General features: G+C 47.9%; 1 protein-coding gene and 1 pseudogene across 3 annotated transcripts in view; one reads left to right on the plus strand and one right to left on the minus strand.

Moving 5' to 3' along the window:
• VPS35L (VPS35 endosomal protein sorting factor like) overlaps window positions 1-15,668 on the minus strand; it is a 143,135-nt gene that overhangs the window by 37,260 nt on the left and 90,207 nt on the right. For both annotated transcript variants that reach the window (XM_084882709.1, XM_084882708.1), the window contains exons 18-20: window positions 4,814-4,867; window positions 3,707-3,787; window positions 1,435-1,497 (exon numbers count right to left, since the gene is read on the minus strand). In XM_084882709.1, the coding sequence (XP_084738835.1) occupies window positions 1,435-1,497; window positions 3,707-3,787; window positions 4,814-4,867 (198 nt within the window). The remainder of the gene's footprint in view (window positions 1-1,434; window positions 1,498-3,706; window positions 3,788-4,813; window positions 4,868-15,668) is intronic.
• Window positions 12,586-14,823, plus strand: LOC311620864 (nucleolar transcription factor 1-like; annotated as a pseudogene). The gene has a single exon. The product of its transcript is annotated as a nucleolar transcription factor 1-like (transcript).

The following is a 15,668-nucleotide window of genomic DNA, read 5'->3' on the forward strand; positions in this document are numbered from 1 at the left end:
CTATTTATATACATTATTAAAAGGAATACATGGGTCATTTTCTTCTTTGAAGACAAAAGAGCTGCTCGTCTCTAGGGCAGATCAGCGAGGACTCCGAATGCGGGAGGTGACCCAGAGGTTAGAAACAACTGCTGTTCAAACAACCTCCTTGTGCCCAGGGGTCAGGCTGGGGCCAGTTAACATTTTGGTGCACCATCTGAGCAACATTTACTTTTTATTTTTTTGTTAATTTTCACCCAAGGATATTTTTTCCATTGATTTTTAGAGAATGAAAGGGAGGGAGGGGGAAAAGGTGAGAGAAAGGAGGGGGGAGGGTGAGAGACATATCAATTGATATCAATTGCTTGCACACAGCACAAGCCCCCATGGGGGCGAGGACAGACCAAGTAATCATTCGGTGCAGGGGCATACACTGTAGCCACTGAGCCTGCCAGCAAGGGCTGGACAACATTTAGGTGACCAAAGCTTTCTGTGTGCTAAAATGAAAGGTAGGCTTCAGTCTCTTCACAGTGACATTGGCAAGCAAAGAAAAGACTCAGAGTTGTTCAGAGAGTGGCTATGGTATCCTGCCTCTACTTTTAAATAAAGGAAAGACCAAAACTTTGCCGTCTTGTGAGTGTACGTGAGCGGGGACTCCTCCCCTCGGCACGGTACACAGGCGCCCAGGGTGCGCTAGCCCCGTGCACTGCAGCAAACTTGACAGGACGTCTCAGAGTTTGTAACTTTTTGAGAGAAACAAAATAAATCTCAGCTGTCAGGCATTGAGGCAGCTGTTATTTCAGTTTCAACATCAGGCTGTGTGATGAAAGCAAGCCCCACGTGAAGTCACAGCGGAAGAGGATGTCCAGTTTGGGAAACGGGTGCCACTGGAGCACACATTCCAGTGGTTAAGGAATGATGAGCTACATCATATTTTCTGTCCGTCTCTAGGCCAGTGTTTCCCAAACTTCTCTCATGATGAGAATCACCTGGTGGAGTTGTTAAAACACAGATTCCTGAATCCCAACTAAGAAGTGCTAAACTAGAATTTTTGGGAACATATAGGTAAAATTGCATACCTAACTTAGTGCTCTGTATATAAAATCTGTCTTAGAGCACTAGTTAAGTATACAATTTTACCTATATGTTCCCAAAAATTCTAGTTTAGCACTTCTTAGTTGGGATTCAGGAATCTGTGTTTTAACAACTCCACCAGGTGATTCTCATCATGAGAGAAGTTTGGGAAACACTGGTCTAGGCGCATCATGTTGTTCAGCTGCTGGTTGAGCTGTGATGACATCGATACTTAAGCTGTTTAGACGTAGCTACTTTATGAAGAGAACCGTTAAGGATTTCTTTTGGCCCAGGGCCCCTTGAAAAATGACTGAAACACTAAGAGAACCTCTGACTCAGATACAAATTTCCACAAATAACTAACTAAGGAATGTTACTTACCACTGAGAAGAGCACTGCGAAATCATGGAAATGAGCAATCACTTTCTTAATTATTGACTGAAGCTGCAAATAAAACAAAATACACATCTTATTTGATATAACGTGGGTGTGTTTAAAAGGCCACCCGTGCATCACTTGCAATCCCAACCCCCAGAAGGGCACCCTGGGCTGTCCACCGTCTGGAAGGACTGAGCCTTGGGAAACAGCGTCTTGGTCTGGAACAGGCAGAGCAAGGCGGCAGTTAGCTCCATGTGAGGGCTGAGAGGGATGGTTCAGGTACCGGTACCTGCCCTCCAGCCTCCAAACGTCAGCTGTGACTATCCAGGAGGAGTAGAAGTTTCTGTAGCCACACAGGCATCACCAAACACAGCCTCACCTCTATAGCTAGAAGGCAGCCAGGGATAGCAGGTAAACCACGGATGTGGCTGCGTCCCATAGACCTTCATTCACAAAACAGCCCAACCTGACTATTCTGAATTTGCCAGGAGTTAAAGGTCACATCCCCCAGGAGGGCGGGGCGTGGGCCTAAGGCCCTAGGATTGGGTAAACCATCTGCACCTGAGTGCACACAGAGCTGCTGACGGGCCTCACAGGAAGAGAGGCCTAAGGAGCCACCTCTAAGTTAAACACAAACCTTGCCTGCCGCATTACTGCTAAGAGAAACTCACTGACAGATAGTTTGTTTCTACTGAAAACGCTCCTGGTTACAAATCCTTCACAAAGGAAATTACTCATGTTCTAGAAACAGAATATTAAAAGGTAAGGTCCTATTTCATAATTAAGTAGCTTTTTAGGTCAGTCAAGCAAAAGATGAAGAAACTGCAATACTGTCTGGTTAAAACGGTTTCTGAAACCATATCCACAACAAACCCTTTAGCCCAGGAATGTCTTAAATTAAGTGCAGTCACACATGCATCCCCCCGCCGCCACTGCGCTGCTATCAAATGGAGGAAAGTGAACAGTGATGGAACTATAATACTTTAATCCATCACCCTATCCCTATCTGCTCACTGTGATGACTGAAAATGGTGATTTTTTTTCAATTCTACTGTTTCTTCCACATTTCTCAATTGGCACCCCCAACCCCTTTCCCTTCATCTATTTATTCCTATTCATCATCAGAAAGTCCGCTGGATCCCTATTTTAGTCAGTGGGTTATAACCTACCACTGTCCTTATGTTTTTGATGTTCAAATTGGGAATTCACAGGGGCCCCTACCAAGCTGCTCTGGGTCCTTTTCAGGTCCCTGTACCCTGTCAGTATTTTTAGTGCGTCCTTTTTTTCTGGCACAAGAAATATTCCAGGCTTACCAGGCATGTTCCCTACTCCTGGCCTGGAGTAAGAGAAGGCCACTTCAGTCCACGGGCTCATGACCAATACAGGTGGATGTCATGAATGCAAGCTGCCCTCAGGGCCCCTGCTATAGGATGCTGTTCAATAGGACAGAATCATAGTCTAGTCTAATTCCAGTCTCTCTCAGGAATGGTCCACATTAAATTCACTGATACTTAAAGTTTTCAATTAACTGGGCCCCTAGCACTCAAGGTCTTACCAAAATTTCTTCAACAAAAATTCTAATGCACACACGCCACTCTTCATCCATGCCTGAGACCGACATCTACAGCCACACCCTCACCAAGACCTACGTGCACGACATACTGTTTATGTCCCACATAGAAGGAGAAAAACCTGCTCTCAGGGCACGACTGAGTCCAGTGACGAGGAGAGCAGGGCCCTGCGGTAGGCCCTGTGATATCCTGAAGCTGCCCACTACCCTGGGTTACACAGAAGCATGTCCTTGTCCTTAGGAATCAAATACTCACTGAATGCTTTAGAGGCAAAGTGGTAAGATGTGTGTAACTTATCTTCAAACGATTCAGAGAAGATCTGCATGCATATGAGTATGTGTGCACACAAGGATAATCATAAAGCAAATATGTTCATAGCTGGAGAATCTGAGTAAGGAATCATGGGATTTTTCCGAGCTATTCTTTAAACTTTACAACACACTTTATTCCCAAATAAAAAGTTAGTTTAACTGAAAAACACAAGCACCTTACTTGAGTTCCTGGGCTTCCCATCCACACCTCACTTATTCCTCACAACCACTGAGGGTGGTCCTCATTTTGCAGAGGAGAAAACTGAGGCACAAGAGTAAAGGGTACTCAGTCAGGGTATGACAGAGCTAGGATCATCTGACTTTCTGGTGTGACCCTTGCCACATGCTAATAAGAAAACCTCCAGCAGTGAAAAAGGAAATGCACATGTGTACCTGAGGGTAGGAGTCTTCAAAGGCGCGATCTGGAGTCATGTGCTTGATGATGTCAGCCAGCACGGTGTTCACCTCTCTTTTCTAATGGGAAGTGAACGAAACCCCCATTAGACACTGAAGGGCAGTCAATGACCATTTTTCTGGAGAAAAGGACTAATATGTTCAGAATATAGTACACAGCCTCCAGAAAAGAGTTTCAAATATTATGCTGGAAATATTAGAAGGGGAAAATCCCTCCCATATCACAGCTTCACAGTGGCTCTGTCCACATCACGTCAGGACGGAAGCACCGTTCCCACAGGCTCTGGGCGTTCCCAAGCCCCTGCTTCCCTACATGCTGGAAAAATCAATGGTGCCACTTGCTGCCCCCACCAGGTCCCTCTCTGGTGCTGCAAAGCGCACTGACATTGTGTAAGAGCACAGACTAGCCCCCACAAGTCAAGTGACCCAATGCCTACCTCAAATGTTGCTGCTTAAAGTAAATAAGTCTGGCAATAGGACTCAAATCCAGTTCTACCTATTTTAAAGTCTCTGCTCTTTGAAAATCCCAGTATTTCCCAAACTGAGGTCCCAGGCAGGGCCTCAGGAAGAGTGTGTTTGTGTGCTTAGACAGTAATTACATGGCAGTCAAATGTGTTTGGGAACTGCTGCTTGCCAGACCCCATGGAAAGTCATTGAGACTTCAGCATATAAGCATCTAACATATATTATAGTGAAAAGCTGCTTAGTTTTGCACAATGCAGCTTCCCCCAAATTCACATGTGAACCCTCTTGCTATAGCACACATCTGAATGCTCTGTCACACTATACAACAAAGGATGGACTTTTACAAGTTAAGAATAATTATCACTGTAAAATGCCTAAAAATATATATACACCGTATTTTCCGGCGTATAAGACGACTTTTGAAACGAAAAAAAGCCTGCTCAGATTGGCCAGAGTCAGAGAGGCGGTCTATTAAAAAAAGAACTGGTGTTGCCTCAGAAGTGGGGGGTAGTCTTATACAGCGAATATAGGCCTAAACCTATGTTTTAACTGTAAAATTAGGGGGGTTGTCTTATACGCCGGAAAATACAGTAATTATTTCAAAAACACAGCCACACATACCGTGAAATGCCTGCAAGTGTACTCTGCCCACACCTCGGCACAATCAATGTAGTCCTGCAGGGAAAAGCAAAGACATCCAGTGAGAACCCCGTGTAGACCGATGGCAGAAGCTCGTCACACACGAAGCCCTTCTCGGGCTATGACAATGAAAAGAGCTGACAACTGGTAGGACTTTCCAGAGTGTTTCATCTACAGAAAACTCTGCCCACCAATATATTTTACCCTGAGATGTGAATTACAGAAAAACGTAAGTTGCTTGAAACTGTAGGCCCTGAGAAAGAAGACACCTACTAAGAAGGGCTCCTGGTGGCTAACTGGGCTCAAAATTCAAAGGCAGAGCCCAGCAGCCATTTCCACGGGCCTCTCCAGCAAGCTGCACTCAGGGAGCAGCCTGCACCAAGCTGCCTGCCTCTGCACCCAACTGCCTGTCTATACTGGGTCCAGGACCCAAGCCAACCCTTTATAAAACAGTTGCTTGAGCCCCAGCCAGTTTGGTTCAGTGGACAGAGTGTCGGCCTGCAGACCTAAGGGTCCCAGGTTTGATTCTGGTCAAGGGCACGTTTCTCAGCTTCAGCATCCTCCCTGGCCCAGGCCCTGGTCAGGGTGCAGGCAGGAAGCAACCAATTGATGTATTTCTTTCACATCAATGTTTTTCTCTCTCTTTATCTCTCTCGTCCACTCTCTCTAAAAATCAATGGAAAAATACAATCAGGTAAGAATTTAAAAAAAATAAAGGAGTTGCTTGAACCTTATTTCAATCAATAGGATTGAGGCTTTCCCCATCCAATCAGAGCTATGCAGCTATATCCTTATTGGCTTCTGCACTGACCAATCCGAGCAGTTCAATTCTGACCAATCAGGATAGTGCCTTTTGGAACAAACTGCAAGGATTTGGAGTCCTCATTTGGGTGAGGAAGAACTAATAAGGGACCAGGTGCAGGGCTTTCTGTCTCTGTAAGTCAATTCCCTCTGCTCTAGAAGCACACTTTCCCTTTCCTGCAAAAGGGAAAGTGTGCTCCATTTTCCAATCGGAGCTGAAACACCAAAGGGGAGACCCTGAGGACATCTCAGAGGAACAGAGTGGAGCAGACAGTGCCAGGCAGGGGCTGTCTAGCCAGAACGGGGCCTGGCTCAGGGCCAGCAAGCAGGCCAGTGGCTGTCACCACAGCCAGGCTGTCACAATTAAGCTGTTGGTGCTGAACAGTTTCCTTCTTCACCACACTCCAAACTGGGGATTCCTACTGGTAACAAACTAAGGCAGCAACATTTGATTGACCAAACTACCCAACCAAGACAGATAACAGAAAGCTCTACCAGGATCGAAGAATGGGAAAAATCAAGGGGCAAGGGAGACAACAGCAGGGAGCCCACCATATTCAGCGGTGGGCAGATCTGGTTGAAAGGTTTCAGATTTGCCGAAAATGTGATTTTTCAAAATCAGGCTTCCCGCCTTTAAAAAACAAACTATAGGCCATACCTGGTGTGTTCCTGATGTAAAAATTAAGAAAGCCTTGAAGAACAGTTTTCAAGGTGGCAGCCTAGTAGGTGGATCCTTCTTATAACTCCTCCCAGAACCAAATCCTATGTAATAAAAGGCTAATATGCAAATAGACTGAATTGGCAGAATAACTGAACAACTGGTTGCTATGACATGCACTGACCACACTGACCACAGGGGGCATGTGCGGAACATGGGGAACATAATCATGGTGGGATGGTGGAGCAGGTGAGCAGGGGTGCCAGACCAAGGCAGGGCACTGGTCACTGTCAGCGGGGCTAGCCTCTGGTGGTAACTGAAAATTCTTTGCTCCCATGTGCCACGGTCCCGCCAGGCACTGACACCTGCAGCTGGCGCCGGAGCCTCTACTCGTACACACTGCCGGTGCCCGGCACCAGTCCCAATCACTAAGCGCCATCAGCAGGTGCAAGCAGTGGCTGCCATCCCTGATCACCCCTGAGGGCTTCTCCACCTCCCCCTGCTCCTAAGGGGTGATCAGGGCAGCAACTGCTGCTTGCACCCGCTAATGGCACCGGCCCAACTCACACCCACTGGTGGCACTGGACCCAACTGCTCCGTGCCATCAGCGGATGCAAGTGGGGCTGGCACACAGGGGACCGGGGTTGCGGTGGGAGGGGCCAGGCATGGGCACAGAGGATGGGTCAAGACCTGCCCCTGTGCATACCGCAGCCTCGCAGCCCACTGTTCCTTTCAAGGTGCACTAATTTGTGCACTGGAACCCTAGTTAGAAATAAAACTAAATGTGGGCACATTCACCTGGAACTAACAACTGAAGACTAGATGAACAGCAGTTGTCAGAGGGGCTGCTGCTCTCACAGGTGCAGGCTGGGGTGGGGAATCCCTGAAAGAAGTGAGGCCTGGACTCAGGCTAGGCTCCTGTGAGAACATGTCATCTTTTTTGTCAAAGAACAGTTTAGACAGCTATCATGTTGGCCCCACGACTTGGCAGCTCCCCTGGGGGCCACCAACTTAAAACAGCAAAGGCCAATCCCTCCTTTGAATTAGCCAATCGTGAAAGACTGTGTGCCTGAGCTCCAATCAAGAGCAAAGGACAGGTCATGTGCGTCAGGGATTATAAAACAAAGCAGACAGTCTGCTCCGTGTGCACGCGCTTCCAGACCATATGTGTGCACCCTTCTAAGTAGAAGTAAAGATGTTTGCCTTGCTGCCTGGCTCCCAAGTGTTTTGTATTCTACCAGGACCCCTGACTTGCGGAGCTCACTTTATTTCTAACACTCCCCAGTCCAGAGTGGTAGAGCTGAGATATGGCCCCTTAACATGTATCTGGGAAAGGTGGTAACTCCTATCCATCAGGGAGAGAGGCAGACAGTTGGAGGTAAAGCCACTTGAAAAGCAGAATAGAACACCAGAGCACAGGGTTTCCCTTCAGCCACTCACATGAGGCGCTGGTGCATGAGGGCAGTGCACCTGGTGCTGCCTGAGAAGCTGGAGTTGGGGATAGGCATACAGAGAAATGGAGACTGGGAAACTGAGCTTGATCATCCCTGTCCACCCACCCACACCCTAGCAGCCACTTCTTCTGAGATGCCCAAGCCCTTCAAACAGCAGCCACTTGGGGAAAGGCAAACCCTACCTTGGAGATACAGCTCAACCACCTGCAGGAAGCCTGCTAGGCCCACCCTGCATCTCGACCTCTGCTGAGGAGCCCGCAGCTGAGGCCAAGCCTACCTCTGGGCAGTCTCGGGGAGCATCCGTGACTGACTTTGGGTTGCAGCCATTCTCCCTAGTTTTGGTAACTAAACTACACTGATGCTTCTCCCTCACAAGAGAGCTGATAGGAACTCCTGGCGTCCAGCAGACTCCGGGAAGCCATGGCTTTCCCAATACTGTCATAGAGGGAAGGATAAGCAGGGCTAACACCAAGCACCACTGTTCAGTTGAGATAGCGGTGGCTTGAAGCAATTTTCTGACATGATAGCCTCAAAGTAGATTTTTACTGAGCCTCACTGATCTTTACTGCTGTTTGAGACACTCTGTCTGCTACCTGTTTGCTGTGCTTTACTGAGAGCAAGATGTGTATCTAAAACTGAATAAAAAGCAGACAAGGCCAGGTTTCGGTGCCTCCTCTAGAGAGAGGTTTCTCCCTGGCCCCCATGCCTCCTAAATTCACGTGTCTTGCCTATGTTTTCATTTGTGCATCGGCCTCTTTTTCAGATCCCAAACCCCCGCTGCAAAAGGTGGTGGCAGCAGACTCCACAGGTCTGCACTCAAAGCACTGCCCTACCAACAGGGAAATATTCCAGGAGAGACTCAGATGTGTGGCTTTGGGGCAGGGGAACACACCCACCATCTATCTGAACAGCACTCAGTGGCCTCATTCTCCCAATTCCATCAAAAGCCCCTTCAGAAGCAACCTTTTCAGTGGCTAAGACTGACAACTGGCTGGTAGGCAGAGGAGTAGAAGGAGAACCTCCAGGGGCCTTATGATGTTTGCTGACTGTTCCTGGGCCCCTTAAGGCTAACAAGCTGGACCCAGAGTGCAGCTTGGCCCCTCGAAGTGCAACCAGGGCCTGAATCACTGAAAGCATTGAAAAGTTGCTCAGAGCCAAACGTGGACAGCTTCAAACAGAGACTAGCACCAAAGTATCTCCCAGGGAACTCACACAGAATGTAAAACAGCCTCATTCCATAACAGAACAGTATCCAAAGGGAACCAGGAGGCACTAAACTCTGCCAAGACCAAGTGCACTTTGCTTTTGGGGACATTCTTTCCTTTATTTTTCTATGACATTGTTATTATTTTTGTCTTTCTTTCATATTTCTTATTTTCCCTTTTCCTAAAAATATTTGTATTGCTTTTTAGAGAGAGGGAAGGGAGAGGGAGAGAGAAAAACATTGATCAGCTACCTCCTGCACACCCCTTACCAGGCATTGAGCCCATTATCCGGGCATGTGCCCTGACCAGAAATTGAACCGGCAACTATTATGGTGTATTGGACAATGCCCAACCAACTGAGTCACCATGGAGAGGGCTCTCTTTCCTTATATTTCCCTGTATTTTTGTTCTTTCTCCTTCCTTCTCTTCCTTTTTCCTTTTCATAATTTTTCCCTTCCTATTTTATACTGTTTTTTCCTTTCCCTATTTTTTTTTTTTCCAAAGCAGATTTAGAAATAAATGCTTTTATTTTTTTGTTGCTGTTAATCCTCATCCAAGGATATTTTCCCACTGAATTTTAGAGAGGGAGGGGAAAAGACACAAAAAGAGGAACATCTATGTGAGAGACACGTGCACCGGTTGCTTCCTGCACACACTCCTAAGGGCAGTGTGCATGCCCTTGAGGTGCATGCCCTTGCCAGGAATCAAATCCAGGACCTTTCATGGCCATGCTCTCTCCTCTGAGCCAAACTGGCTAGGATTCCTTTCCCTATTTTTTATTTGTACTTTTCCCCTTTCTATTCTTTCATATTCTCTTTTCTTCCTCCTTCTTTTCCGGTATTTTATCTTTTCATTTATTTTTCTTGCTCTCTTTTCTCTTTCCTAATTCTGCTTTGTTTTGTAGTCATATTTGTTGTTGTTGGGTCTTTTGTATATTTTTGTTTTGTTTGTTTTGTTTGGTTCTGTCAGCAGCTGCACAACTGCTCACATGATGTGGTTGGGGACAGCCAGCTGAGGGGAGATCCTCCCCCCAAAAAAAGGCAACAACAATCAAGCGCTGCCCTAGGTGGTGTAGTTCAGTGGATAGAGTGTTAGCCTGGGGACTGAAGGGTCTCAGGGTTTGTTTTTTAAAAAAATATATTTTATTGATTTTTTACAGAGAGGAAGGGAGAGAGATAGAGAGCTAGAAACGTCGATGAGAGAGAAACATCTACCAGCTGCCTCTTGTACACCCCCTACCGGGGATGTGCCCGCAACCAACGTACATGCCCCTGACCGGAATCGACCTTTCAGTCCACAGACCGATGCTCTACCACTGAGCCAAACCAGTTTCGGCTGGGTCTCGGGTTTGACTTTGGTCAAGGGCACATGCCTGGGTTACAGCCTCAATCCCCAGTAAGAGGCATGCAGGAGGCAGCCAATCAATGATTCTCTCTCACCGTTGATGTTTCTATTCTTCTCCCTTCATCTCTAAAATTCATTTTAAAATGTATTTTAAAATAAATAAATAAATAGACCCATTTACAACAGGAGGGCCTACATAATCCACACAATGCACAACCATAGAGCACCCAGCTCAGGAGATCTGACACTGCACCACTACATAAGGCCACCCCATGAAAACTAATAGTTATAGGGATGCTCAAGGAACTTGGTGAGAATTATAAGGAATTTAGTAAGAACTTCAACAACATGAAAAGAAAATAGAAACCATGACCAAGAAACAGTCAGAAATGAAGAACACCATATATGATGTTTTTAGAAGGAATTAAAAGTAAATATAATATAGCAAAGTACCAAATCAGTGATTTGAAGTAGTAGTTAGATAAAAACACTCAATTAGAGTGCAAAAAGTAAGAAGAATTAAAAAGCAGGAAGGTACCTTAAAGGAACTTTGGGACAACATGAAGCGTAGCAACATCCACATCATAGGAGACCCAGAATGAGAAGAATGTGGGCAAGAAACAGAGAACCTGTTTAAAGAAATAATGAGAGAAACCAAAATGGCGGCAAAGGTAAACACCTAAACCACATGTGTCAAACACAAGGCCCGCGGGCCAAATCCAGCCCGCCAGGCCTTGCAATGTGGCCCGCACCGCGCTGTCATCACTGCACTCCGCTGTCAGTTTATGACATTGTCAGTTTATGACTGTTCAGTAAACCATTCGGCCCGCGATTTAGGCTGGATTTTAGATTTTGGCCCCTTCTCTGATTGAGTTCGACACCCCTAAGTCCTAAACTGTTGCCTCACACAACAATTTCAAAACTACAACTAAAAGACAAAACATCTATCACCCAGAACCACGGGAAAGCTGGCTGAGTGGAAGTTCTACAACTAGAAGGAAAGAGGAAAGAGCACAAGCACTGAAAAGCTGAGGTACGGAGGCACACGAATTGGGCTGGTGTGGGCAATTGGGCACGCTGCTTTTTTTCAACCCAAAGGGAAACAAGCTCTCGATTACTCTGAAATCCAGTTTCTGGGGAGACACGGGGAACTCAGATGCCTACGGGGATAAGATGGACTGTCTGCCATCGGGTAGGAAAGTGAGGGTCCCCTTTTTGCAGAGGTGCGCCCAGCAATCATTGTTTACTGCGCTGGAGCACGGGATGTGGGAAGCAGGGACTTGGAAACACGGAAAGGCAGAGAAGGCTGACTGGCAGCCATCGCTATTTGCCACACCCTAGCCTAATGACACTCTGAGATTCCGCCCTGCACAATCTACAAACCCACCCAAGCTCCCAGTGGCAGCTTTTGCATATAAATGGCCTGCCCTGTAGCAGTTTAACCAAATAAACTGCAGTTCCAGTCAGGCAGCTCCAAAACTTCTGAACCCCCAAGCAAAGAAAAAACTGTAGTTCTCCCTGTAGCTCCTGTGGGTTGGCCTCAGACAGTAGCTGACCTGCATCCCATTGGGGATCCAGAAACTAGTTTATCTAGTGATCTTTGTGAGATGAAACCAGATTTCAACTACTCTCATAAGGGACACATTCAAGAGGCAAACTCAGTGAGCACCAAAGCCCCACTGGAACAAGTCATGCCCCATAAACATGTCTCCAGCACAGCAATTCTTCCATTATAGACCCAGCGGGTCCTCACAGCCAATTGGCCTGGAGGTCAATTCCTCTCAGTGACACCAAAAACAATCAAGACTTACACAGTCCACAAAGGGGAGCACCAAGAGTGTCCACATCAGGTAACTAGGGAGGCTGACCCTTTGAACCATAGAGGACACCTAGCACACAAAGCTACCCTACCTACTCAGGGAAGCAGCAAAAATGAGGAGACAAGGAAACAGATCACAAATGGAAGAAATGGAGGAGGGATAGGGGAGCGAGGAGCCAGGCAAGCAGATGGAGTGAAGCTTGCTCCAGGCAGCGGGCTTGGCCAGAACATGGAGGAGCCGCCAAGCGACCAGCTGATTGGAAAAGAAACACAGAGCAATGGAAGCGGGGGTAGGAGGACGATTTCTCTGTGGGGATTGGCGGCAGCTGCATAGCTTGACTACCGTAGCTTTCAACCCATGTTTGCCGGCTCCAGCCCCATGAGCCCCAAGCCCCAGCCCTCCCGACAGCTCCGCAGAGTGAGGTGGCTTTGAACCTGGATTGCCCGGCCAGTGTGAGCAAGGAGGTGGCTGGGCAGCTGGAGAATGAACAGAGAAGCAGACTGCCCCACAGATCTAGAAATGGCCGCCTACAAAGGCCAAGACCGCTGGGCTCAGGAAGACATGGTGACTTTGCTAGAATGCATGAAGAACAACCTTCCATCCAATGACAGTTCCAAGTTCAAAACCACTGAGTCACATATAGATTGGGGAAAAGTAGCATTTAAAGACTTTTCTGGAGACATGGGCAAGCTCAAATGGGTGGAGATTTCTAACGAGGTGAGAAAGTTCCGTACATTGACAGAACTGATCCTCGATGTTAAAAATCCTTACAAAGGCAAAAAACTCAAGAAACACCCAGACTTCCCAAAGAAGCCCCTGACCCCTTATTTCCACTTCTTCATGGAAAGGCGGGCCAAGTATGCTAAACTTCAACCTGAGATGAGCAACCTGGACCTGACCAAGACTCTGTCCAAGAAATACAAGTAACTGCCCGAGAAGAAGAAGATGAAGTAATTCAGGACTTCCAGAGGAAGAAACAGGAGTTCAAGCGAAACCTGGCCCGATTCAGGGAGGATCACCCTGACTTAATCGAGAATGCTAAGAAGTTAGACATCCCCAAGAAGCCCAAAACCCCCCAGCAGCTGTGGTACACCCACGAGAAGAAAATGTATCTCAAGGTTCGGCCAGATGCCACTACAAAGGAGGTAAAGGACTCCCTGGGGAAGCAGTGGTTCTCAGCTCTCGGACAAAAAGAGGCTGAAATGGATTCATAAGGCCCTGGAGCACCGGAAGGAGTATGAGGAGATTATGCGTGACTATATTCAGAAGCACCCTGAGCTGAACATCAGTGAGGAGGGCATCACCAAGTCCACCCTCACCAAGGCTGAACACCAGCTCAAGGACAAATTTGATGGGTGACCTACCAAGCCACCTCCGCACAGCTACTCACAGAGCTTATGGCCAACATGAAGGACGTGCCCAGCACAGAGCGCATGGTGCTATGCAGCCAGCAGTGGAAGCTGCTCTCCCAGAAGGAGAAGGATGCCTATCACAAGACGTGTGACCAGAAAAAGAAAGATTATGAAGTGGCACTCCTCTGCTTTCTAGAGAGCCTGTCAGAGGAAGAGCAGCAGTGGGTCCTGGGGGAAGAAAAGATGTTGAACATCAACAAAAAGCAAACCATCAGCCGGCCTCCAAGAAGCCCTCCCAGGAAGGGGGCGAGGGCAGCTCCGAGAAGCCTAAGAGGCCAGTGTCAGCCATGTTCATCTTCTTGAGGAGAAGCGGCGGCAGCTGCAGGAGGAGTGACCAGAGCTCTCGGAAAGCGAACTGACTCGCCTGCTGGCCTGCATGTGGAACGACTTATCAGAAAAAAGAAGGCCAATACAAGACCCAGGAAGCAGTGCTGAAGGTCCAGTCCGAGAGGAAGCCAGCTGGGGAGCACAAGGAAAGGGGCCAACTGCCAGAGTCACTCAAAAGAGCAGAGGAGATCTGGCAACAAAGCATCATCGGTAACTACCTGGCCCACTTAAAGAATGATTGGGTGAAGGCTTGAAAGCCATGGAGATGACCTGGAACAACATGGAAAGAAGGAGAAACTGATGTGGATTAAGAAGGCAGCTGAAGACCAAAAGCAATATGAGAGATAGCTGAGTGAGATGAGGGCACCTCCAGCTGCTGCAAACTCATCCAAGAAGATGAAGTTCCAGGGAGAACCCAAGAAACCTCCCATGAACGGTTACCAGAAGTTCTCCCAGGAGCTGCTGTCCAACAGGGAGCTGAACCACCTGCCCCTGAAGGAGAGCATGGTGGAGATTGGCAGCCACTGGCAGCGCATCTCCCAGAGCCAGAAGGAGCACTACAAAAAGCTGGCCGAGGAGCAGCAGAAGCAGTACAAAGTGCACTTGGAACCTCTGGGTCAAGAGGCCATCTCCCCAAGACCGTGTAGCATATAAAGAGTACATCTCCAATAAATGTAACAGCATGACCAAGCTGCGAGGCCCAAACCCCAAGTCCAGCTGGACTACACTACAGTCCAAATCTGAGTCAGGAGGATGAGGAGGACAAGGATGAAGAGGAAGATGATGATAATGGGGACTCCTCTGAGGATGGCGGGGACTCCTCAGAGTCCAGCAGTGAGGATGAGGGCGAGGACGGGAATGAGAATGAAGAGGATGATGAGGATAACGACAAAGATGAAGACAATGAGTCTGAGGGTAGCAGTTCTAGCTCTTCCTCCTCAGGGGACTCTTCAGACTCTGACTCCAACTGAGGCTCAGCCCTACCTAGGGCTCTCCTCTCCAACTGACCGCCTTTGTTTTTCCCCTTTGTTCTGTCCTCTGCTCCTGGCCTTCCCCATTTTCTTTCTTTTTTAAACAAAGTATGGTGGGGGAAGGGACTGGAGGAGCACAAGCCAGGACTCTGCAGGCTCAGAAACATCTGCCCTGCGGACTCTCCAGGGAGGGCAACCATCAGACTGAGCCACCAGTGGACTGGACCGTCCCACCATTCTTCTGCACTTGCGACTCTGGCATGGACAATGGACCTGGGAGTGGAGGGAGAGGGGTCCCCAAAGAGTACAGTGAGGACCTCTATACCTACAGCCCAACTTAAGGAGGGGGGGATGGAAGCTTGGGAAGGACCCCTCTCTTCCCTAAGGGGCTTGCTGCCTGGACCCCCTACGTTGGAACTAGAGGCAGGGAATGTAGAGAGAGGAGGGCATGTGCCTGTGAGAAATAGGCCCTGCCCCATTGCCTTCTCCCCTGTCCCCTGCAGGAAGGAGCTACCTGGACCCCACTCTTGGGGAAGGGGGCAGAGGTGTTTTTTATATATGTGTATATGTATTTTTTAAGCTCTAAGCTATCAACGAGATGTTTCCTACTGATCTCAGCTGCCATTTCTGTTGTCATTTCTCCGGGAGAGTTAGGGGAATAAGTTTGAGAATTTTTAAAACTTTATAAGGATAGAAAAGTGAGTGTGTGTGTGTGTGTGTGTGTGTGTGTCCTGTACATAGCATGGGTGTACCTGTGGATGTGTGCAAAGGCACATGTGTGTGTGTGTGTGTGTGTGTGTGTGTGTGTGTGTAAGGGGTGGGGGGGAGCCCACATCAGTCCATGA

Source organism: Pipistrellus hanaki (genome assembly GCF_964339955.1).
Source record: "Pipistrellus hanaki genome assembly, chromosome: 4".
NCBI classification, from domain to species: Eukaryota; Metazoa; Chordata; class Mammalia; order Chiroptera; family Vespertilionidae; genus Pipistrellus; species Pipistrellus hanaki.